The 24132-nt window shown below is 42.8% G+C and overlaps 1 protein-coding gene across 2 annotated transcripts in view; it reads left to right on the forward strand.

Moving 5' to 3' along the window:
• Positions 1-717: 717 nt before the first annotated feature.
• PDXK (pyridoxal kinase) overlaps positions 718-24132 on the forward strand; it is a 54569-nt gene continuing 31154 nt past the window's right edge. For both annotated transcript variants that reach the window (XM_064152622.1, XM_064152623.1), the window contains exon 1: positions 718-891. In XM_064152622.1, the coding sequence (XP_064008692.1) occupies positions 799-891 (93 nt within the window). In that variant the 5' untranslated portion in view covers positions 718-798. The remainder of the gene's footprint in view (positions 892-24132) is intronic.

A 24132-nucleotide genomic window follows, 5' to 3' on the forward strand; every position in this document is an offset into this window, starting at 1 on the left:
GCTGGCACGTGGGAGCACTCGCCCGCACAAGGTGGCTGCGATGCCTGAGGCACCGAAGGCCTGTGCTGGGCCAGGGTGAGTGAATTTGGGGCAGTACCCCTGCAAGCGTCAGCGAGCGCCTCACCGCAGGGCTGGGCGGACTGGCCGGTACCGAGGTGACGGGCACAGCCTCCCCGCTGCGGAGGGTGGAGGCGGGGACGCAGCACCCTGCTCGCCAAAAGGCTGAGGCTAGCCGGGCGCGGGCACTGGGGCAGCTCTTTCGGACCGGACACGCCGGGGGCAGCAGTGCCCGCCGGGGACAGCAGTGCCCGCCGGGGGCAGCAGTGCCCGCCGGGGCAGCAGTGCCCGCCGGGGACAGCAGTGCCCGCCGGGGACAGCAGTGCCTCCCGGCGCGCCGCCGACTGCAAGAGGCGGCCGCTGCGGCGCGTAACGGCGCGTGCCGCGTGACGGCGGGGCGGAAGCAGCGACGACACTTGCAGAGAGAGCCGAGCGTGTGGGTGGCCGCTGGTGGGTGGCCGCTGGTGAGGGGCTGCTGGCAGGTGCAGCCAGTGGGCGCCGCGCCTAGCCGCGCCGGCTACCTCAGCATCTCCCGCTAGCGGAGCCCGCAGGCGGCCATTAGGCGTCCGCGCCCACCGCCAGCCGGCGCCGGGCTCGCGCGCCCCGCCTCCCGCGCGCTGGGGGGCGGGGGGTGTGTGTGTGACAGGGGAGGAGGGCGAGCGCGTGACGCCCTCGCGCTCCGCCTCCCGCTCCTGCTGCCGGCGCCGCCAGCTCGGCCCGGCGCGGGCAGGTTGTGCGGTCATGGAGTCGGAGCGCGAGTGCCGGGTGCTCTCCATCCAGAGCCATGTCGTCCGCGGCTACGTGGGCAATAAGGCGGCCACTTTCCCCTTGCAGGTGAGCGGTTGCGGATGGGGCTTCCCGTCGCCGTCAGCCCCGTCGCTCCTCCTTTGCGGGGCGGTGAGGAGAGCCAGGCAGGTGGTGTATCGGCAGCGCTGCCCGGCGGACTCCGGCGCCCGGGCAGGCGACGAGGTGGTAGGCGCCTCCTGCCAAGTAGGGAATAAGGTCAGGGGATGGCCGAGATCAGCCTGCCCAGGCGCCCTCTCCTTCCTCTCAAGTGGCAGAGCGCGGGGCTGGGGCGGGAGGAGCCGGGGCTGTGACCGTCCCGGGTCTCCGCACACCTCGCCGATCCGGGGCCGGCGCAGCTGCGCCCGCCTCCGGCTCCGCGCCGCACGGCCCGGCCCGGCCCGCGGTTCCCGCTAACGTAATTTCTGCCGGCTAGCTTAAGGCTATGGTACGGCGAGCGGGCTTTAAAAAAGTGAGGGGGTAGGGAAGAGGGGCTGAGGGTGCTTGTGGTGTGTTTGCTCGGAGTCATGCTGTGGTGCTCTGCGGGCGCCTGTGCATTTTGCCGAGGCATGTGCTCCGGCTTCGGCCGGGCGCTTCGGCTGGAGGGTGTCATCGCTGCTGCTGGGTAGGGTCCGCAGCTTGGGTTTGGGTGCCGCGCTGGGGTCGGGGAGCTGGGTTTGGTGGACTGACTGGTGGCTCTGTGCTGGTGCAAATCAAATCCTCCTGCTGGAGCTGGCAGACTCGCACCCACCAGTTTCTGAGGATCTAGGAAAACCGCGATAGAGTATAAGGAGCATTTAATGACTGTACAAAGCTTCCATGGCCCAGGGCTTTAGGTTATAATTGGATCTTGACCTTCATGGCTGTCAGGTGCAGACTTCAGAGTTGCTTGCTTAAGGTCTAGCTGACAGTGGGAAAATATTGGTATGCTTTGGGATGAGACTTGTAAGCCTCAACTGCTCTCTCTTGTGAAGTGTCTGTAGTTGTAAGGGGCTAATTTAGGGCCTTGCCATCAGGAGGTGTTTGTTTCTTGACACAAGCAGCTGTGTGAAGCTTGCTGTCTAAGAAATGGGTTGTGACATTGGTTATCTTGGTATGCTTAACAACCGGTGGTGTAATCTCACTAGGCTAGACATGAGAGATGGTATACTCTGATAAATTCTGCACTTGAGACCAGGTCTGCAACAGGCTAGCGTAACACCCCCATATCACCATCCAATTATCACGTAACCAGGTCTCTTGAATATTAGTATATGATGAAGAGTAAGATACATATGAAATCCATATATTGTAGACACCCATGCCTGAAAGGCTGTCATGTTCTGCAGGCCAACCATCCCTCCTTTCCTAGCAGTATGAACTCTTAACTGTGTTTCTTCACTTCCTCCAGCTGTTTTTGTATGGTAACAGAAGGGCACACAGCAGTACTTATTCCAGAAATCGCTAATCTCTTAGACTGTTGTCTTCATTTTAGTTCTGTGTCAATGGTTCTCTTTATTTTTCTGTAACTCAACATTTCTGCACCTTGTGAGCCTCTGTATTACTGTCTTGTACAACTTGGCAAATCAGTTCCTATAACATGTCTCTAGTTCCTTGCCTGGGAACCTTGCTGGGTTCTGTTTCTTTAATGTATAGCATAATAAGAAGTTGCTGTGGCAACCCTTAGTGAAGCTGTGCTTGCTAGAAACTTACTTAAACCCTGTTTTTGCTAGAACATTGCATGTAGCAAGTTGCCACCAAGTAAAACTTTGATGTTTTCTTGAAACAAGGAAAGGAATTCCAATCTTCAGTCTCACTATTATATTTTTTTTTAAATATAGGTTAAAATGAAACCTGATGCTAGTCCTGAGAATGGGTAAAAATCTGGCATGCTTATGTTATTTTCCATTCTCTTTTCTTCACTTTGGTCTTCTGAACTACTATTAGTAAAATGAAGCTTCTTTCTGAGCTCTTCAGCATTGAGTTTGCAAGTTGTTTGTAGATATGTGTGTGTGTGCACACATGAAGTCTGATGGGTTTAAGTCATAGAATCAGAGAATACATTGAGTTGGAAGGGACCTTTAAAGGTTATCTAGTTCAACCCCCTACAGTAAAAGCAGGAACATACCCAACTAGATCAGTTTGCTCAGAGCCCTATCAAGTCTGACTTTGAATGTCTCAAGGGATGAGGCTGCCTCCATTTCTCTGGACAATGTATTCCAGTGTTCCAGTACCTTCATAGTAAATAACTTCTTCCTAATGTCCAATCTAAATCTGCCCTTCTTTAGTTTCAAACCATTGCCCCACCTGATATTGCTACAAGCTCTTCTAAGCAGTTCCTCTCCAGACTTCTCGTAGTCCCTTTCACGTATTGGAAGGCTGATCTAATGTCTCCCTGGAGCTTTCTCCAGGCTAAATAATCCCAACTGTCTCAGCCTGTCTTTGTAGGAGAGGTGCTCCAGCCCTCTGATCATGTTTGTAGCCCTCCTCTGGACCTACTCCATCAGGCCCGTGTCTTTTCTTGTCTTGCTGGAGACTCCAGAACTGGACACAGTGCTCTGGGTGAGGTCTCACCATAGCATAGCAGACTGACATTCAGAATCACCTCTCTTGATCTGCCAGCCACACTTCTTTTGATGCAGCCCAGAAGGGGCTACTGGAACAGTTCAGGAATCTACATTTGGACAGCAGCATCAGAATGAAAACCAGATGTGGTTTTACCTATTTGCAGATTTCTGCAAAAATATCAGTCATATTTGAGTGATTTGATCTTTGGTGGAAGTCTATGACATTATTATTTGTTAGATATAGCCAGCATAGCAATGTACACAGCAGACAACTCTTAATATTTTGGGTTTTTTAACAAGTTTTTTTTTTTTTTTTTTTTTGGTCAGATTTCCATTGCATGAAAAACTAAAACATTTAAGAAGTAGGTGGTAGGTGTGTTGAAAGACTCTGTTAAGTATAGTGGTAAATGCTTTATACATAGCAAACTCACTACCATACAGTAGAACAATTATAATAATGGAAGCAATATAACTGAGTAAAAAATGATCACAGGATGATAGGTGTTGGAAGGGACCTCTGGAGATCATTGAGCCCAACCCCATTGCCAGAGCAGGACCATATAATCCAGTACAGGTCATGCAGGAATGCATCCAGATGGGTCTTGAAAGTCTCCGGAGGAGACTACAACCTCTCTGAAGAGCCTGTTCTAGTGCTCCATGATCCTTACAGTACAGAAGTTCCTCCTCACATTGAGGTGGAACTTCCTGTACTGTAGTTTATACCCATTGCCCCTTGTCCTACCAGGGCACAACTGCGAAGAGCCTGTGAGAGAATTCCCACTGTCAGACAGGTAAATTGTTTTAAAACACCAAGGAAAGTATCTCCTATTTGACTAAGAGTTATCAAAGTTTTGATGACATAAAAATGTATGTTTTCATCATGCCATTCAACATTAATAGAATCAGTCAGGGTTCGAAAGGACCACAAGGATCATCTAGTTCCAACTCGCCTGCCGTGGGCAGGGACACCCTACCCTGGATCAGGCTGGCCACAGCTTCATCCAGCCTGGCCTTAAACACCTCCAGAGATGGGGCCCCAACCACCTCCCTGTGCAACCCATTCCAGGCTCTCACCACTGTCACGGTGAAGAACTTCCTCCTCATGTCTGAACCTACACACCTCCAGCTTTCCTCTATTTCCCCTAGTCCTGTCACTACCTCATAGCCTAAAAAGTCCCTTCCCAGCTTTTTTGTAGGCCCCCTTCAGATACTGGAAGGCCACAATAAGGTCACCTGTGTTCTTTTCCTTAGAGGCATCTCTTATTTTCTGATTCTAAATACTATTTTAATTTACCTTTTCTGCTCATCTTCTAGCAAGGTAGAATATGGACTGGATGAGGCACTTAGTGCCATGGTCTAGTTGACTGGATAGGGCTGGGTGATAGGTTGGACTGGATGATCTTGGAGGTCTCTTCCAACCTGGTCGATTCTATGATTCTATGGGAATAAGTAAAGGATGCAGCACTGGCAAACAGAGCATTACAGTCCTCAAACCACTGAGTGAATATATTAGGGCAGGCCCATTTCTGTTCTGCAAAGGTACTTAATTCTGACCATTGGGATAATTTTGGTAAGCAGATGAATTTAAAATTCTTATACTGTACCCATTATAATATTAGCACTTACAAATTGAGTATTTTGGTCTCCATGTTCAGTCCTTTGGGCTGCTATGAAATTTCAAGCAAGAGGTTTGAAAGTATCAAGAAGGGCAGGAGGAAGGCCCAGCTGATTTCACCTGGGGAGTGGATGTCAGAATTTTGTTGCCACTGGATTAGATCATAGTCCTGTTTGCAAGCCAGAGACTGTTGATTTTTTCTTATATACAGGTAGCAATGAAACCCAGAAAATTCTGTATTTTCTGTTCTTACCTAGTTTGATAAATACTGATGGAAGAGGATTATGTTTTGGTATCTTTTTTTGTCTGCCCTAAGACTCATAGAATATTAGAAGACATTTTATCTCCTGCAAGTGTTTAATTGACTTCTTTTTATGTGTGATTACCTGGAAGATGGAGCTAAATGTATGGACAAATACCATTAATTATTTGAAATTGTATTGTAAGATACTACCATAAACAGCTTCTGCAATGCTGGATAAGACATCATTTTCAAATATCTTCCAGCAGGTTTTTAATTTTTTTTCCCCTGCTGAATGGAAATAGTTGTCTTTCCAGCTATTGATAAGTACAGATTATTTTCATTCTTAAACTAGTCCTCAGTGAATATCTTCTGGAAAAGAAACCTGTAAGCCTACATTTTTAGGTCTTTCTTAATTGTAAAAAAAGGATGGGAAAACAATTTGGTCAGCACATATAATAATTTCTTTGATATTTAAAGTCAGTTTTGAACCATATTGTCCTGCCAAAGGTATAACCAGTATCAACCTATCTGTAATTATTATCTGCTACCCTAGAAAAAAGTGTATGGCTCTTTTTTTCTTTCTTCTGTTGAACAACGTGCTCAAATCGATTAACTATTGTACAGAAGGTGAGATAGGTAGATAGAGAGCATCTCTTTCTTAGGATGACTGCTTGTTCTGTTTTTCAGAACCTACTTCTGTTGTGCTAATTACATGAGTCAGAAGGAGGATGAATCAGTCAAAAGTCATTACAGAGTAACAGGAATAAATGTACCTACTGGCCAGTCTTTACTTCTGTTACAGGTCAAAGGCTGAAAAAGCCTAACCCTTAAATAAAAAATAAATACAAAGATAAAAGCATGTTTGTAATATTCAGAGATTTAAAAAAATTACATGATTGAGATGAGAATTGTACCTCTAGGTTCATACTTCAAATCCTGTGGAGGTATGGTTTTCTTCTTTATTTATGTTTTTGTAACAAAACTAAACAAGAGACACAGGGATTTAAAAACACACTCGTGATGCCTCCTGGAAGGCTGATGCTTAGCTCTATAACCTGCCTTTTCAGTATAGATAGTTGCAAAAATCTAGTCAGTGACCTTTGTGCAAGAGGAGGCCCTGAAAAAGACTTGTAAACCAGGAAGTCCTAACCAGGTAGTTCCCCTCCTGGCTGTCTGGATTTCTAGTGAAGGACTTTACAAGAACTTTCCCGAAGTGCTTGTCCAGATTACACCCACTAATGAAGAAAGGATGCCTCTAACACTCAACCTCAGACATACTGTGAGAACTTTGAACTTCTGAGAAGATTGTAGGAGATGGACTTTTGATCTATATGGTAATTGGAAGGGAAGTGGGACATGACTAAGAGAGGACAAGAAAAACACTGGGCTCTCATTTTTACTTACAGTGGTAGTTGACATTTGAATACTAAAGTAAGAGATCCTTTTTTTTCTGTCTGAATTTCTTACAGAAATGTCTTCAACTACCAATGCAAAATAATAAACTTTAAAAACTAGAGCCATTTCAACTTGTCTAAAAGGTGTGCAGCTGGGACTGTTGGTGTGCTGTGGATCCTAAATGACAGGACTTACCAAAGCCTCTAGTAAACAGGAGACAGGGCTGATTGAACCATCATCATCCAAGGTTGCGTCCAAGTGTGTGATAGTAGTATGCATAATTGTTCCTACAAGTCACTGAGTTGTAGCAACTTCTTAAATAGACTTTTATAATGAAAACACCACAAATAGTCATGAAAATACAGAAATACTGGGTGATGTTCCCACAGGTTGGTTGTATATTACAGTTGAGAAGCTGAAAAAAAGGCATTTTAAGATGCATTCAATTTGCCCTTTGTAGTTTCTGTATGAGAGCAGTTGACATCTTAAACTTTTTTAAAAGGTGATGATAAATATTTACAGTGATTGATTATAATTATTAGAATTTGCTAACTTTTTCATAGCATGTTGTAAAAATTGGAACGAAGCAGATGCATAGGATGAGATCTGACATACACTGGAGTGTGTGTGCTGTAATGAAGAAATACTAGCGCTTTTTTCTTGTGGGAAAGGTCCTTAGGTTCTACTTTTAAGTCTTAACATTTTTGTTTAAATTATTGCAGTTGTGCTTTACTCCTACTCCAAATTAAACAGTTGAGAGAATATTACTTTCTGTATGAACAAACAAGGGCAGATAATGTAGAGTCAGTAGTTGTGCTAGTTTGAGCCTAGCTAGAATGTTTTGATGAGAAGAACTCGATGGTAGGCTGTGGAAGGAAAACAAGGCTGATGTCTACCTCGCACATAGGCTTGCTGAGATGTATAAAACCAGAAATCAAAACATAGATAACTCTCTTCTGCTGCTGGGGAGCTCTGAGTTGCATCTCTCTAACCTCACCCTCCGTTTCTTTGACTAATCCACTTTGCTTCCTAACCCCCTGGCCAAACCTCTATTCTTCCGTGGGACTGGGGTAAGGTTGAGAGGGGTAGGGGGAAGGTGAAGGGGCAGTTGGGAGCCCCTCCTGGGTACTCAGGTTTCTGGGAGGGCTGTTGTGTTTCTGTATTACCTTTTACCTTATATATTTCTGTATATAACTGTATATACTGTAAATATCTGTTTGTATAATGTGCTAGCTGTAAATAATAAGCTTCATTCGATTTTCCAGAGCAGGCTGAGTCTAGTCTGGGTGATTTACAAAGTGTGGGGGGGGGGGCAGGTAACACCCAAACCATTACAGTAGTGATCAGATTTCTGAAGAAAAGATGAGTTGTTAGTTTCATATATGTATTAAAATTTTACTGAAATGTGTTAAAAATAAATGCATACTTTGAAATAATAAAATGAATCTGTAGTAGTATATATGAGGATGGTACAAATGTACACCTGAGGAAAAACTGCTGAAATACAAAACTACTTACAACTTATCTGAAACCTCCCTTTTAGTGACATGTTCTCTTTCTTTTAATTTTGGGTTTTATTTGTTTTTAAAATGGTGGTCACCTTTCCTTGAAAAGCATATTTAGTCATTTTAAGTAAGGGATACAACATTATCCATGGCTGACTGAACACATGCCAGGCAGGTATTTTCAGACTCTTTAGTCTGAAAAGGTGCAGGTGAAGTTCCACCTCAGTTGCTTGGTTTGTGTGGAAAACAGGCTTGACTTGGTGATGCAGGATTAATGTGAGGAGTTGGATATTAGTCCTGGTACATAAAATGTTCATTCTTCTGAAGTTACTATGTGTGGTAGAGTGTGCAGCTATATAGTAATTTACCGAGGAGAGTTTAAAATAGAAGGTAAATGATTACCACAGTGTTTGAAAGACACCAAGAAGATTCATGTTGGTAGATAATACATGCCCCCAATAAAGACAGACTGGTTTATCATCTTGTGGCTTGGCAGCAGTGGGTTAACTCTTCATACCAAAAAACTGGAGCTGGGATTGTTTAGTCTGGAGAAGAGGAGGCTCAGGGGTGACCTTATTGCTGTCTACAACTACCTGAGGGGTGGTTGTGGCCAGGAGGAGGTTGCTCTCTTCTCTCAGGTGGCCATCGCCAGAATGAGAGGACACAGCCTCAGGCTGCGCCAGGGGAGATTTAGGCTTGAGGTGAGGAGAAAGTTCTTCACTGAGAGGGTCATTGGACACTGGAATGGGCTGCCCAGGGAGGTGGTGGAGTCACCGTCCCTGGGGCACTTCAAGGCAAGGTTGGACGTAGCACTTGGTGCCATGGTCTAGCCTTGAGCTCTGTGGTAAAGGGTTGGACTTGATGATCTGTGAGGTGTCTTCCAACCCTGATGATACTGTGATAACATTTCTGTGCCAAATTACCTGATTTTTTTCCAGCCTTTTTTAAGGGCTTGCATTTGATGCTAATACATATGTGACATCTCTGAGCTCCAGTTCCCTTAACATCTGGAACAGTTTCCATAGAGCAGGAGAGAGAATTGTGATGCCAAAATCTCTTAGGTGATTCACTTAAAACCCCACCCAAACAACAAATACAATAAGCCTCACTTCAGCTTCTGTTATTCTATGTAAATTGTAAGCATATGGACTAGTTTAGGTTGAGTAGAAATCCTTCCATGTTGATTTAACATTGATGTCTTGGGAATGCAAGCCACATCTTGCCAGTGTGATACATGGGATTGAGGGAGGTGCTTAGAGCACATGCTGCAGAATGTGGCAAAACAAAAGCTGGAGAGCCACTTTCTGATCTGTAGATGCAGTAGTTTCCAAAAGCAGAGGTAAATGCTTTTCCTGACCAGCAAAACCCAGCTTGATCCCAAACATTCCCTTTCTCTCTACTGTGGAGTCTAGTCATATTTTACCTCTCAGAAGAGGATCTGTGTGGAAATCTTAAGCAAGGATGACACAGGTATCGATGGCCTTAATAAGGTGAAGGAAGGAATCCATGACAATCTTCACAAATAGCATTCACTGGGTTGGATTTGCTTTATACTTGAGACTGCTGAAGAGGTGAAGTGCTCGCCTGTCTCAGTATCAGAGTAAGGTGACATTGCTATCCAATACAGCCAACTATATTTTCTTTTATAGGCTCTTTATAGTTTCCTGTTTATATAGTGTTTATATACTGTTATTAGTTGGTTTCTTCATGAATTTCATTGCTCGTTCATAGTTTCTGTGCTCAGTCTGTGGAAGAAGAAAGAGAAAGTAAGTTTGAACAGTATTAAAAAAACAACCTGGTAAATTCTCAACATTTGATACTGGTTTTACAGAATTCCACACTGGAATTTTAGGATGATGTATTTAATAAAATTTGCCCTAAATCTAATCAATTAAAATATATGTAATTTTTTGGTAAATCTGTGTGTCTTCATGGATTTTACAGTGGTGAGTACTACTGACCAAGCTTGAGATGAAGAAAAAGCTCTTTGTATCCATTCAGCTCTTCATTGTGATTACTGTCAATTTTCTGGCAGAATACAGCCCCTGTCTCATAGGGATGGGCACTACATTACCTATAGAGATCATCAGACACTCCAAGCAGGTAACAAAAGTGAGGAAAAAAAATCCTTCTAAAAATGGTTAAAACTGAGACCAGAAGGGATAAGTCTGCAGCACATCAATTATTTGTTGTTGCTGGTTTTGGACCAGCACAAGCCACAACCTGTGTCACAGCCCATTCTTTTTGTAGTCTCATGTTGGCAGGAGCTTTATGTCGGGCATGGTTGTTTCTGTTCTCTCTGTAGTTAACGGAAAACCATTGTGCTTCCATTCATACAACAAACAAATATATGGCAACTTAGTGTTTAAATTAGAGAGGTTTATACTGACACTTGTGCTTTAGGGTAGACTTTCATGCTCTACTGACTTCAGTAGCTAGCAAAGCCAGCTTGGAAAATTCTTGTTCTTTCCTTACCAACACCAGCTGGTTCTTCCACCTGCACCTATTTTGCTGTCCACTTCAGCTCTTCAAGGTAAGTCATTTTATGAGGCCATGTGGTAAACTGCTCTGAGAAGCCATTCAGGTTATAAATAACTTAAGAGTGAAAAGTAGAAAATGTTCATTTATGTTATGAGTCAGTTTCCTGACACAGTTCCCTACACAGCCCCACAGACAGGTCTTTTGCCGTAACTGAGCAGGAACAAGCCCCAGGCTCCTGCACCTGGCATCTGCTGAAGGAAACATTCCTCAAAGCATGCTCTTATCTAAGGCATCAGCTTGCTCTGAAGGATTTGATGAGACATTTAACTGTCCTCTAGAAGCTCCACTCTTTTCCTGTGGTGGTCTTGGTGTGATCTTTACATAACCTGGCACCTCTTCCAGGAAGTTGTTTCCTGTTCTGTTTTTACAAGCATGTGCTGACAGTGTAGGGCTTTGGTAGGAGCAAGACCCATTCATAGGCTACTTAAGAGGGCCAAATGCAGCTTATGTGTTGGATCTATCTTAGGTGTACATGATATGCTTTCCACACCTTGCTACCAGCCTGGCATAGAGCTAGCTACCCAAAATTTGAATAGCAGGACTAAAAGTAAAATAAAAATCAGAGAAAAGTAATGTAACATAGGATTCCCAACCCCTCATTTAATTCACTAAAATAAAGAAGAAATTGAGTCCATGCCTACTGGACCAGTTGTTGCTGTTATGTCTGCCACTAATCAGTGTTTGCAGACTTCCTTATGTAGCACTGCATGATTCCAGTTGGCAGGAGTTTGCAGTGACAAGTATGGTGTTTTTTGTCATGTTACATCCAAGTGTTGAAGGAAGCAGCATGAAGATGATGAATGTGAAATTTGCAGTGAACCTGTGGATTTTGTGAACTGGAGTTTCTTCATCTGAAGTCAGTATCTAAAGTCACCATTACCTAACAATAAAGAGAAGGGGAGGGTAATTTTTTTTTAGGTGGAAGGCAGTCAGATACCCACAGCAGCACCTCATTCTCCTTTGTTTGTAATTTAGTGGGAAGAGTGAAGAGGGAAACGGAAGCTGTTATTCCCTTGTCTTTCATTAACCTTAGTCCTTATAAATTGGTATCAGTGTCTTGCAGATCCCACCCCAGATGGCAATTAAGACCTCCTGCCCATAGGAAGGTTAATAGAGTAGTTACGCTACATTTTTGACTGCAGTAAGACCAATCTTGAGCTGAACTGGTGTAATGCATGGAGTAATGGTGGTAAGCATACACATCTTGCAGGCACAAGAGACTGAGTGGCCTGCTGATGTAGAACAAGGAATTTCTTAGTGCTGAACAGAATGGCTTAGAGGAAATTTTCTTACAGGCATATATTGTATGTCATCTTAGTATCTTGCATTGAATAGTTAGCAATGCATAACAATCAGTCTGTCAGGGTGGAAAGTAAAAGTGAGTGACTTGGAAATACTTGTTCCAAACCATTCATGTGTCATCAAGGCTTATTTGGAAGACCATCCTTAAAAGGTGCTATTATCCCTTTCTTGAATTTGGCCTGATTATATTTCAGATGCATAGTTCATATTGCAAGCCTTTCCAGAAAAAAAAATCAAGAACAAATTCACTTCAGTCTCAGGCTGTTCCAGCAATTTTTGTTCAGATGGTCATGATGTTACAGTTAGATCAGCCCAACTGCAAGTTCTCTGTAAGTACCAGTTTTGCTGGAGCATTTTGATTAAAAATTGCAGTCTGCCCTGGCAGAAGAGGGGCATTTGTTTTCTGCTTCAGTCTTCACTGTGCCCTTTGTGGTGTCCAGTGCTGAACTCAGCTTGTAAATCCTGAAAATTGGTATGCAGTTGATCAGAGGTGAAAAGAGAGTGTTGTTCAAGAAACGGGTGTTAGGCTATCAGCATCTCGTCTGTTTTTTGCTGATGTGAAGCTGGTTACTTTTGGGAATGAGAACTTGTGCCTATAGAACAATGAAGAAGCATAGAATAAATCTGACTGCAGCAAATATAAAATATTCCAGCTCCTCCTACACCTACCTATCATCATCTCTTGTATGTTTTTCTGTAGTTAAAAAGCTAAATAGTGAAGGAAAGAGATGTGTGGAGTTTGACTTGAGTGTATAAGAACTAGAAGTGAAAGGTAGGTTCAGGCAGGGAACAGCATGGTGGTACTTTCAGGGACTTCTTTCTTTGATGTGGAATGTGAAGATGGACAGTTATAACCAGGTAGCTTGTTTATGCAGTCTTGATTTTTAGTGGGGTGGGGACATGTGTTGTTTTTGTAGTCTTCATGTAGTGTGCTTTGTAGGCTTTTCTAAAGAACATAAAGTTTTCTCACTGTTAACAAGTATCAAATACTATCCCAATGCTATTCTTGCTCTTACAGCCTTTCTTATGAGACCTGTCCTTCTTTGTCATTAATGACATAACTTTTATTTTCAATATTATTTTGGTTTTAATTACGTATTTTTTAATTGCCTGTTTCTGATCTCAGAATCTGAAGTGTCCTATTTGATATCTGACTCCAGATTAATGAGTCACCAACAGTATCTCCAGCATTCCCATTCCTAAGCTAGTTTATTTGCTCTTGTGTTTTTATCCTGGCACAGTATCTCCAGGATCTTAATGATTGTTCTTCGCAGTGCCTCTTCAAGTGTTGCGCTGAAATCCAGCTCTGTGTACAGAGTTCTCATTATCTGCTTGATCTGGGTTATTAAAAGCTCAGAAAGAGAAGAAAGAGATTGGGTTAGTCAATAGCACTTTCAGTTCAGTTTATTAGCCCACGCCAGCAATTATGCCTGCTCCACTAATTGCCAGGACATGAGTTTTCTTTTCAGCAAGTTCCTTTTCTCAAACTGAGTTAGTGTTCTGATTTCTACACCCAGTACAATGTATGCTTTTTGATTCAGTATCAAAGTGAAGGAGATGCAATTAAGTGAAAGAGCTGGTACACAGTGAAGAGGTGCAAGATGCAAACTGGGAGATCCTCTCTCCCCTTCAAAATTAATTTGATTACAGAAATTCAGCCTGCTTATACATGTTTGTGTTCTATGTCCAGAGTAGTACAGTGGAGCAGTGATGTTCACTGGATCTACAGTAATGGTTGTGTAAGACAATAAAGCCATCTGGGACCTAAATGTAGATGAGGAGGGAAGACCTCTGGAAGAAAACAACCACACAGTGGAGCTCTTCAAGCCTTTGGTTTTGTTTTACTGTCACTTATTCTAAGATAAAGACCTTCTGAATTTAACCAGATCTGCCTTGTGTGGTCCTGAGCAGGCCAGCTGTTTTTGCTTTCAATATATATGTCATGATTCTGGTGGTTTGATATTTCTGAGACGCTTTTCCCTTGCATGGGGGTGCCAGATGTAGTACACCTGTCTACCATTAGCACCTGCATTTTGAACCAGATCAGTTTATTCAAGGCCTACATTGTTGTTGAATTTCCTTATGCTAACTGTATTTGTGGAGACAGAGGAGTAAGACTGTAATTGGGCAATTATTAATTATTTGTTAATTAAAATTCACAGTCATGGATAAGTTTGGGATGAACTTCACATATTCGTATGCCTAGGAAAAAAAATTCTCTGTCTGCATTTGTATTTTGTGTGTATATATTTACAATGTAGGATTTACTCTTAAATATTTGGTTTTGTTTTGTTGTTTGTGGTTTTTGGTTTTTCTTTTCAATGTTGCTGTGTCCTTGAAACACTTAGAAATCAAAGCACTTCCCCATTACTTTGAAAGCTGTACTGGCTCATGAAACTGAGGACTTTTTTGTTTTCCTTTGTATAAAGCCCCTAATCTTGCAGGCTCACTTGGGAAAATTTGGTTTGATGTGTTCTGGTATGATAAAGCTAACATTATCCAAAATTAAGAACTTTGAAGAAACTAGAGAGTTTTGATGAAGGTTTCAGCTTTGTTTCATGAAATACAGATAAGCAACTCATGAACATGTATCAAGGGATATAAATACTACGGAAGAAACATGTATATAGTTTACAAAGTTTGATTTTACACAATCCTGTTTTTCCCCCCCTGCCTTTCACTCATTCCAGATTTTTCCTTTAACCTGAGCTTCAATACTGCTTTGTGGTTTCAGTTTCAAAGTTTAATATGAAATGCCACCAGAGGCATAAACTCGGTGCCCAAAGACAGAAATGTGTGCTGACCATGTTGCAGAAGAGAGAGGTATTTTTAATTGAATTTCATTCTTGCAGAACCAGGTCATCATTCTCTAAGGTTGTCTAAATTAAGTACAAACGACAACATTCTAGTTAAACTGGTTCACTGGTCATTTAACAGCAAAGGACATATCCTATGGCATAGTTAATAATGTAAACATACTGTACCACTGGTTTTTAGCCTTCTGACTAGAGCTTTAGGATGGGTAGGAGGTGATGATATTTTGTGGGATTGTACTTGTGGAGTTCTGCAATGGATAAGCTTTCTGTATGTAGTAGTATCATCAAATGATGGAATTACCCAGGCTTGGAGGGACTTTGGGAGGTCCCCAGTCCAGACTCCTGCTCAAAGCTGTTAGCACAGAATTCAGACCAGGTTGCTCAGAATGTTGTCCTTTTGGATCTTGAAAATCTCCAAGGGCAGCAATTCCACAACATCTATCTTAGCCACTCTCTAGACCCCTCTTTATCTATATAGGTACATATAATGCATTGGAAATTGAGGGGAGTAATGCTTATTTGTTTCTAACATTTAGTGCCCAAGAAAGCAATAAAACTTTTGAACTGAACTAAGTTTATCTAATGCTCAAAGAGTGCTGCTCAATGGCTCAATATCAAAATGGAGACAAATGATGTTCTTCAAGGGCCGATATTGGGACTGGTGCTGTTCAACCTCTTTGTCAGCAATGTGAACAGTTGGATTTGAGGCACACTCAGCAAGTTTGCTGATGACTCCAAGCAGTGTGGATGGCAGGGATGCCATCCAGAGGGGCCTTGACAGGCTGGAGAGGTGTGTCAGTGCCAACCTCATAAAGTTCAACAAAGGTTGTGTACTTGGGTTGAGGAAATTCTAAACCCAAAATCAGGTTAGGTGGAGAATGGATAGAGAGCAGTCCTAAGGAGAAGGACTTGAGAGTGCTGGTTGATGGGATGCTCAGTATGAGCAAGTAAAGGTGCATCTGCAGCCTGGAAAGCAAACTATATCCTCAGCTGCATCAAAAGAAGCATGGCCAGCAAGACAAGGGATGTACTTCTCCCCCTCTACTCTGCTCTTGCAAGATCCCGCCTAGAAAGGAGCTTCAGCACAAGAAGGATATGGAACTGTTAGGGCAGGTCCAGAGGAGGGCCGTGAAGGTGATCAGAGGGCTGGAGCACCTCTCCTACAAAGATAGGATGAGACAATCGGGGTTGGTCAGCCTAAAGAAGAGAAAGTTTTGAGGAAAACTTAAAGCAGCCTTCCAGTGTCTGAAGAGACCTATGGGGTAGCTAGAGAAAGACTTTGCAAAGTAATGTAGTGACAGGACAAGGGGTATGGCTTCAAACTAGAAGAAGCTGACATTAAGTTAGATATAAGGAAGAAATTCTTCACTATAATGGTGGTGCGGCACAGGAACAGGTTGCCCAGAGAAGTTGTGGATGGCTCCAACCCTGGGAGTTTTCAAAGCCAGGTTGTATGGGGCCTTGAGCCCTTGGTATAGTAGGAGGAATCCCTGCTTGTGGTAGAGGGGTTGGAACTAGTTGATCTTTTTGGTCCTTTCCAACCCAAACGCTTTGGTGATTTCAATTCAAGCGACAGCTTCTCTTGCACACTTAGGAGATTTATATCTTTTAAAATGTAGTTAAAAAAAAAACAAACAACCAAACTTGTTGAGTTCTCCTTGGGTGTGTGATACTTTTGAAAATAAACTTTTTTTTCTCCAACAGGATCATAGTAAAGCTACAGTACAAATTCTAAGCAGTAGTCCAGTAACAGCCTTTCTTATTTCTCTAAGTGTTTTTCAGAGTCAATAAAACTGTTAAATGAGAGTTTATATTAATATTTACTCTGAGGCAGAGCTAATCTTTTAGGTTACTAGTTTTCCATCTCAAGTGGCGTTAACAATGAAATACCAAATAGGATTAGGAGGCAAAAATGAGCACTTTTGTTTGTCTCCAGTCCATTGGTGCATAACACAGGTTACACAAATAAAAGCATAAAGCTTAGTAATCACTAAAACTGAATTGGAGATGTTGATTTTGCTTTCAGATTTCCTGTTAACTCCTCTGTTGCTACATTCACGATTTTCCACAATGCAAAGCAGTCTTCTTTCTCTTGGTTTACAATCCCCACCTACATTTACATAAAAGATACAACTTAAGGCTGTCCTCCTGAAGGAATCTGTGTAATCTTTTCAGCAGTCTTAAGTATTAGTTATTGGCAGTGAAGCAATGACCTATTTCCATTTGTGTATGCTTGAGATGTTTTCTGGAAGGGAGAGAGAGAGCAAACTTTAAATGAAGAACTAATTTGTGTGTTAGCACAGTGGCCAAGTTCAAAAGGTTGCATTTTTAGAAGTGAACCTAGCTATACATATAACCTATAGCACCATAACATTTTCTCCTAAGATATAAGCATGACATTTTCTAGATCTTTAGGTTGTTCTACTAGTAAAACAATTGATGTCACTTGTAAAATTTGAATCCTGAAGGAGATGGCTGGATATAAGTTTAAATGCTGTGCTTTTAGGAAAGGTAGGCTGTTAGTCCAGTTTTCCAAAAAGACCCAACACCTTTAGAGGTTGTTCATGTATTTTGAAATCTCTTCCTCTCTTTTGTGTTGCATTTTTCTCTTGAGCACTTGCTAATTCAAAATGATGCGTTTTAATGGTTCTGTAGACTTAGGTGCCCTCCCAAGTGGTGCACGTTTTGTTTGCAAGGCTGAAGTGGCACTTTCTGCACTGTGGGAAAGCCTGGGTGGTGTTTGTCCCTTCAGTTATTTGTGAGGAAGAACTAAGCCAAATTTGAGCTCACCAATAATGCCGAAGTAGGTCTTTCATGCTAACTGTTTCTTCAAGTGCGTTCTGCTCCAGTGTGTGTGTTTTGATTTCATCTTCCAGCTGTTCTTCTGATCTGCCAGCCATGCCTTCCAAAAACAAAAAGTTCTTTGCTTTTGATGTTTTTAAAGATTTATTTTTAGAAACGTAACAGTTTTGCCTCCTTTGCTTGAGAATACTTCCGAAATATCTTGGAATTGCCCATCTTCAGTATATGATGCTATATGATGTGCTATAGGCAGCCTTAATTTGGGTCTTAAGAATAACTTTTTTTGACGTGTGCTTAGGCTGGAGGCTGAGAGATTTAGGGTGAACTCAGCTATTTTTTTTCCTTTGAAGAGTCCTTATCATCCTTACCCAAACTGGTCATGGGTTTAGATTTGCAGTTCTGTGAACAAATGATGCTTACACGGAATGACAGCAGAGGGAAAGCGTGGAAACCAGAAATTGTACTCTACTGGACAGCCTGGAGAACAGATCATCCAAAACAGAGGGTAATGGTAACATGGATAATGTGTGTCCCTGCCAGCTGGAGTCCTGGACACTTGGAGAGTATCTGCCATAACCTACATTTCCAAAATCAGAGGCAGGAATATCACCACAGGACTCTCTCTATAGGGAGCAGGAGAATTAACACAGCTGTAGACTATTTACAAGCTGGCATAGAGAAGCTATAAATCATTGTTCATTTCTTGGTTAGCTTAGTCTTCACACTCAAGTATGATCTGAAGTATTAGTTCTGAGATGGGCAAAAGCCAAATGGAGTGAGTTCCTTCAGTTTATTTGCACATCCTACGTGTGCATGCCCACATAAGTTCATACACAAACAGAAAAAATTATAAACACCCAAAGCTGGGTCAGTTTGCAAATGTAGCAGACTGATGTACAAAGAAATTCAAGAAGCAAAGGGATAGTGGTGCATCAGTGAGTATCATAAAATCATGGAATGCTAGGAGTGGAAGGGACATCCAGAGGTCAAGTCCAAACACACTGGAAAGCAGGACCACTTAGGCAGGTCACACAGGAACACATCGAGGCAAGTTTTGAAGATCTCTAGAGAAGAAGACTCCACAACCTTTCTGGGCAGCTTGTTTCAGTGCTCCATTGCCCTCACAGTAATAATGTTTTTCCTCATGTCGAGATGGAATTGCTTGTGATTGAGTTTATGTCCATTGTCCCTTGTTCTGTTACTGGGTATCACTGAAAGGAGACTGACTTCATCCTCCTGACAACCATCCTTCAGACACTTGTAGACATGGATTAGATCCCCTCTCAGCCTTCTCTCCAGGCTAAACAGCCCCAGGTCTCTCAGTCTTTCCTCATATGACAGATTATTCAGACCCTTAATCATCCTCATAACTCTCTATTGAACACTCAGTAGTTGCCCATCCCTCTTCAACTCGGGAGCCTAGAATTGTACAGAGTATTCCAGGTGAGGTCTAACTAGGGCTGAGCAGAGGAGGAGGAGAACCTCCTTTGACGTGCTGCACATAATTCTTAGTGCACCCAAATACACTATTGGCTTTCTTGGCTGCCATGGCACATTGCTGTCCCATGGATAACTTAACCAGGACTCCAAGATATTTCTCTGTCAAGCTGATCTTCAGTAGGTCAACCTCTCATCTGTACTCGTACATGATGTTACTCCTCCCAGGATGCAGGACTCTACACTTTAACTTGTTGAACTTCATTTAGGTTTGTCATTGCCCAGCTGTTCAGTCTGTCCAGATCTTGCCGGATGGCAGCACAGCCTTCCAGTGTGTCAGCCACTCCTCCCAGTTCTGTGTCCTAGCTTAGGGTACACTCTGTCCCTTCATCTAGGTTGATGAAGAATCTGTTGAGCAAGGCTGGACCCAGCACTGACCTCTGTGTCAGTGGTCTAGTAAACTATTGGTATCTCAATAAAGAAATTTGTCACACTGTGGATGTTGCAAGATGCTGCTTGTGGCTTCCACTGTATTTTTTGAGCAAAGTGTAGAAAGAACTGTGCACTTCAGTGAACAATAATAAACCATGACCAGCTTGAGTTTGTTCTGTTATGACTGAAAATCACAGAACTATTGTATGGTTCTTACTTCATACTTACTTAACATTTCACCTCTTTGCTGAATTACAGCATTTTAATTGCTCATGAAATAAGGAGAGGTGAAGAGACAATGAACTGGCACATATATTACATACAGTAACTTCAGAAACACAAAGAGAGTTATGTAGGAAAAAATCAGTAACTGAAGTGGGTTGATTTTTAATTTAGTAATTTTTATTAATTTAAATGTGTTTCATATTAACAAGCAGAAACTTGATAGAAATAATTGCGATTAGTTCTTTGTTGAATTTGTACTTTCTAATCATTTTCCAAAGTAAAGGTCAATGCTTCATAGAATGCCTTGAGTTGGGAGGGACTTGAAAGATCATCTCATTGCAACCCCCCTGCCATGACCATGGATACCTCCCACTAGACCAGGTTGCTCAAAGCCTTTTTCAGCCTGGTCTTAAAAACTTTCAGAGATGAGGCATGCACACCACCTCTGGCAACCAGTTCCAGTGGCTCGCCACTCTCTGTGAAGAATTTCTTCCTAACATCCAATGCAAATCTACCCAGCTCTGGTTTACAGCTGTTACCCCTTGTCCTGTCACCACATGCCCTTTATAAAAAGTCCCTCTCTGGCTTTCCCATAGGTCCTCTTCGGCTACTGGAAGGCTGCTATAACGTCTCCCTGAAGCCTTCTCTTCCTCAGACTGAACAGACTCACCTCTTTCAGCCTGTCATTACAGGAGAGGTGCTCCAGCCCTCTGATTGTCTTTGTGGCCCTCATCTGAACCCCGTTCAACAAATTCCTGTCCTTCTTGTTTTAGGGCTCTGGTGCCGGTTGCAGTACTCCAGATGGGGTCTCACAAGAGCAGAGTTGGAGGGGCAGAATTATTTCATTGACCTGTTGGCCACACTTACTTTGGTGCAGCCCAGGATATGATTGGCTTTCCAGGCTGCAGGCACACATTGCCTGCTCATGTCAACTGCTTCATCAGCCAGCACCACAAGTCCTTCTCTGCAGTGCTGTTCAATCCACTCATCACCCAGCCTGTGCTTTTGTTTAGGATTCCCACAATTCACAATATCACAGTGCCTTGCTGAACTTCTGGAGGTTGGTACTGACCCACATTTCCAGCCTGTCAAGGCACTTCTGAGTCGCATCCCTTCTCTTTAGCCTGTCAACTGCGCTACGCAGCTCGGTGTCATCAGCAAATTTGCTGCCCACTGTCCATATCACCACCAAAGATGTTGAACAGCACCTGCTTTATAACTGAAAAAAATGTTGCTCGCCAGCCAAATGTATAGTTTTGGGTGATATGTGATATTTTGTGTAATGTATGAGACTTTTTCTCCTATGTATGATTTATGGAATTCAGTACCTTTGCTCTGATCTCAGTTTTCTAGGTCCTTACCTACGAAAAACTTTCTAATAAGTAAATGACTTGCACTTAAAATACAGAATCACACAAAATCACAGAACGTTAGAGGTTTGTGGGGACCTCCAGAGATCATTGAGTCCAGCCTCCCTGACAAAGCAGGATCCACTAGGGTCTGCACAGGAATGCATCCAGGCAGGTTTTGAAAGTCTCCAGAGAAGGAGACTCCATAATCTCCCTGGGCAGCCTGTTCCAGTGCTTCTTCATCACCCTCACTGTAAAGAAGTTTCTCCTCATGTTGAGTTGAAACCTATGTTCAGGTCTGTACCTGTTGCTCCTTGTGTTATTGCCGAGGACCACCAAAAAGAGATTGGCATCATGTGCTTGACACCAGTCCCTCGGATATTTATAGACATTGATCAGATCCCCTCTCATTCTTCTCTTCTCCAGACTAAACAGCCCCAGGTTTCTCAGTCTCTGTTCGTAGGGGAGATGCTCAAGTCCCCCAAGTCATTCTTGAGACTCTCAGTTGGACTCTGTCCAGCAGGTCCCTGTCTCTCTTGAACTGGGGAGCCCAAAATTTGACACAGTATTCCAGGTGGGCAGAGTAGAGGGGGTTCTGGTTAAAAATATTTAACAAGGCATCTGTTGAATACAGGGAAAAGAACTCATCATTCAGAGAATCAGAAACTGTTTCTGATATTTGTGATCCTTTAGATATGCAAAGATGGTAGTTGCTAGGACTCTATTTTTAATTGTTGGTTGAGGGAGGAAGTTAACATTTCCTTATCCACTTAAAACTATCAAGTTGTTAATTTTTGTTTGTGTAGTTAATCTTAAGACACTATTTTTTCCCTTGAAGTTGTAGAAGAGATGATTGCTGCTATTAGCACTTCAATTATGTATCAGGTTTAGGTTGTCTTCTGATGTGTAAATTCCATGAGGCTTTTCAGTTCAGTTTGCCTTGGAAGCAGACACATATTGGCTGAACTTCATTTCCTCATACTCTATACTGTGCTGAGACATCAACAGCATAGCTTCCATTTCAGAGGTCGTACTAATTAAATTTTCTAATTATACTTTGTTCTTTAAATGTCATTTTATGTCTTTTAATTACTCTTTGTTTTGATAAGAATCTCTGTAATAGGAAATTTCTTGAAATACAGTAACTGGCTTGTTTTGAGGGTTGAATTGGAGGTAGAAAATTGCACAATTATATTTGTTAGATTGCAGTCATGTGCAGATCAAAACAAAACTTCAGGGAAAATTAGTAACTGTGACAGTTGACTAACACTAGTAAGTAATTATTTTGGAGGCTTTTTAGCCTGTTTCTTATTTTTCTTATCTGTGTAAATACCTTGATGAATTTGATCTGCCCATGAGTTATCCTCAAAGGCTTTACTGAAAAGAACTGTTTAAAACTTTATTTTACTCACTTTTTTAAAACTATTTGCTGTCTCCAAGGGAAGATTTTTTTCCTTCTGCTGGTTGAAGAAGATTAGCTAAACCAAATCAAAACCCCTAATCTTGAAGAAAAATCTCATTGAGAAATCAAATGACAGCTAGTGCTAGTGGAAACAATTGTTCTTTCTGATGACCATCAACTGGTACAGTGCTTGTCCATATTGCAGAGTCCTGCACCTGGGTTGAGTCAATCCCAAGCACTGATACAGGCTGGGCAGTGACTGGCTTGAGAGCAGCCTGGGGAGAGGGACTTGAGGGTGCTGATGGATGAGAAACTCAGCATGAGCCACCAGTGTGCATTTGCAGCCCAGAAAGCAAACTGTATCCTGGGCTGCATCAAGAGAAGTGCAGCCAGCAGGTCTAGGGAGGTGATTCTCCCCCCTCTACTCCACTCTGGTGAGACTCTACCTAGAATGCTCCAGTTCTGGAGCCTCAATTACAGGAAAGATATGAATGTGCTGAGTGTGTCCAGAGAAGGGCCACGAGGACGATCAGAGGGCTGGAGCACATCTCCTATGGAGACAGACTGAGAGAGTTGGGGCTTTTCAGTCTGGAGAAGAGAAGGTTCCAAGGAGAACTTATTGTGGCCTTCCAGTATCTGAAGGCTTACAGGAACGCTGGTGAGGGACTTTTTAGGGTGCAGGTAGCAATAGGACTAGGGGGCACGGAGCAAAAGTAGAAGTGGGTAGATTCAGATTGGATGTTAGGGAGAAATTCTTCACCATGAGAGTGGCAAGACACTGGGACAGGTGGCCCAGGGAGGTGGTGGAAGCCACATCCCTGGAGGTTTTTAAGGCCAGGCTGGATGTAGCTCTGAGCAGCTTAATCTAGTGTAAGGTGTCCCTGCCCCTGGCAGGAGGGTTGGAACCGGATGGTCCTTGAGGTGCCTTCCAGCCCTGACAATTCAATGTGGAACAGCTCTTCCTACAAGCAGTTGGCATGCTTTTCTTCCCTAAAAGCACTAAGTGTAAACCTGATTACTTAGTAAGTCACAGTACGTTCAGTAGTGTCAGGTGTTAAATAGTTTGAGAGCTGTGATCGAAGTATTGCACAGGAATAGATTAATTCACCATTTCTGCCAAGGTGTTTGAAGGAAATAAGGACTTCTTGGGTGTGTTATTGATTGGATTAGGGTCTGATTAGAGGCAGTACTCATTTGATTCTCTGAAGAGCATGTGGGAACATTAAGGTTAAGGTTATAACAGAGTTGCCATGTTCTCACCTCCTAGTTCTTGGGTCTTTAAAGTGTGCTAAGGTGAAATAAGAAACTGGGGTGAGAGTTTTAGATGAAGTTAATTTTTAACTTGATCCGACTAAGACAACCCACTGTTCTGTCTATCATTAATGGGAGAGTACTTTGCTTTCTGGTTAGGGTTGAACAGAAACCTTTATCAAATACTGGAAGAAGAGACTTCCTCTGTGGACTCAGAGTTGTGAAATGGCAGAACTGCAGTTGCTGCAGGCAGAGTCAACTACTTGTTGCAGCGTGTACCTCCATCCTGTAATGGCCCAGTGTTTGAAGTAAGGGGCTTATCACTCAGCAGCTTTCCTCATAGAATCATAAAATGGTTTGGGTTGGAAGAGACCTCTGAAGGTCATCTAGTCCAACTCTCCCCTGCAGTCAGGAGGGACTTCCTCAACTA

Source organism: Pogoniulus pusillus, chromosome 12 (assembly GCF_015220805.1).
Source record: "Pogoniulus pusillus isolate bPogPus1 chromosome 12, bPogPus1.pri, whole genome shotgun sequence".
Lineage (NCBI taxonomy): Eukaryota > Metazoa > Chordata > Aves > Piciformes > Lybiidae > Pogoniulus > Pogoniulus pusillus.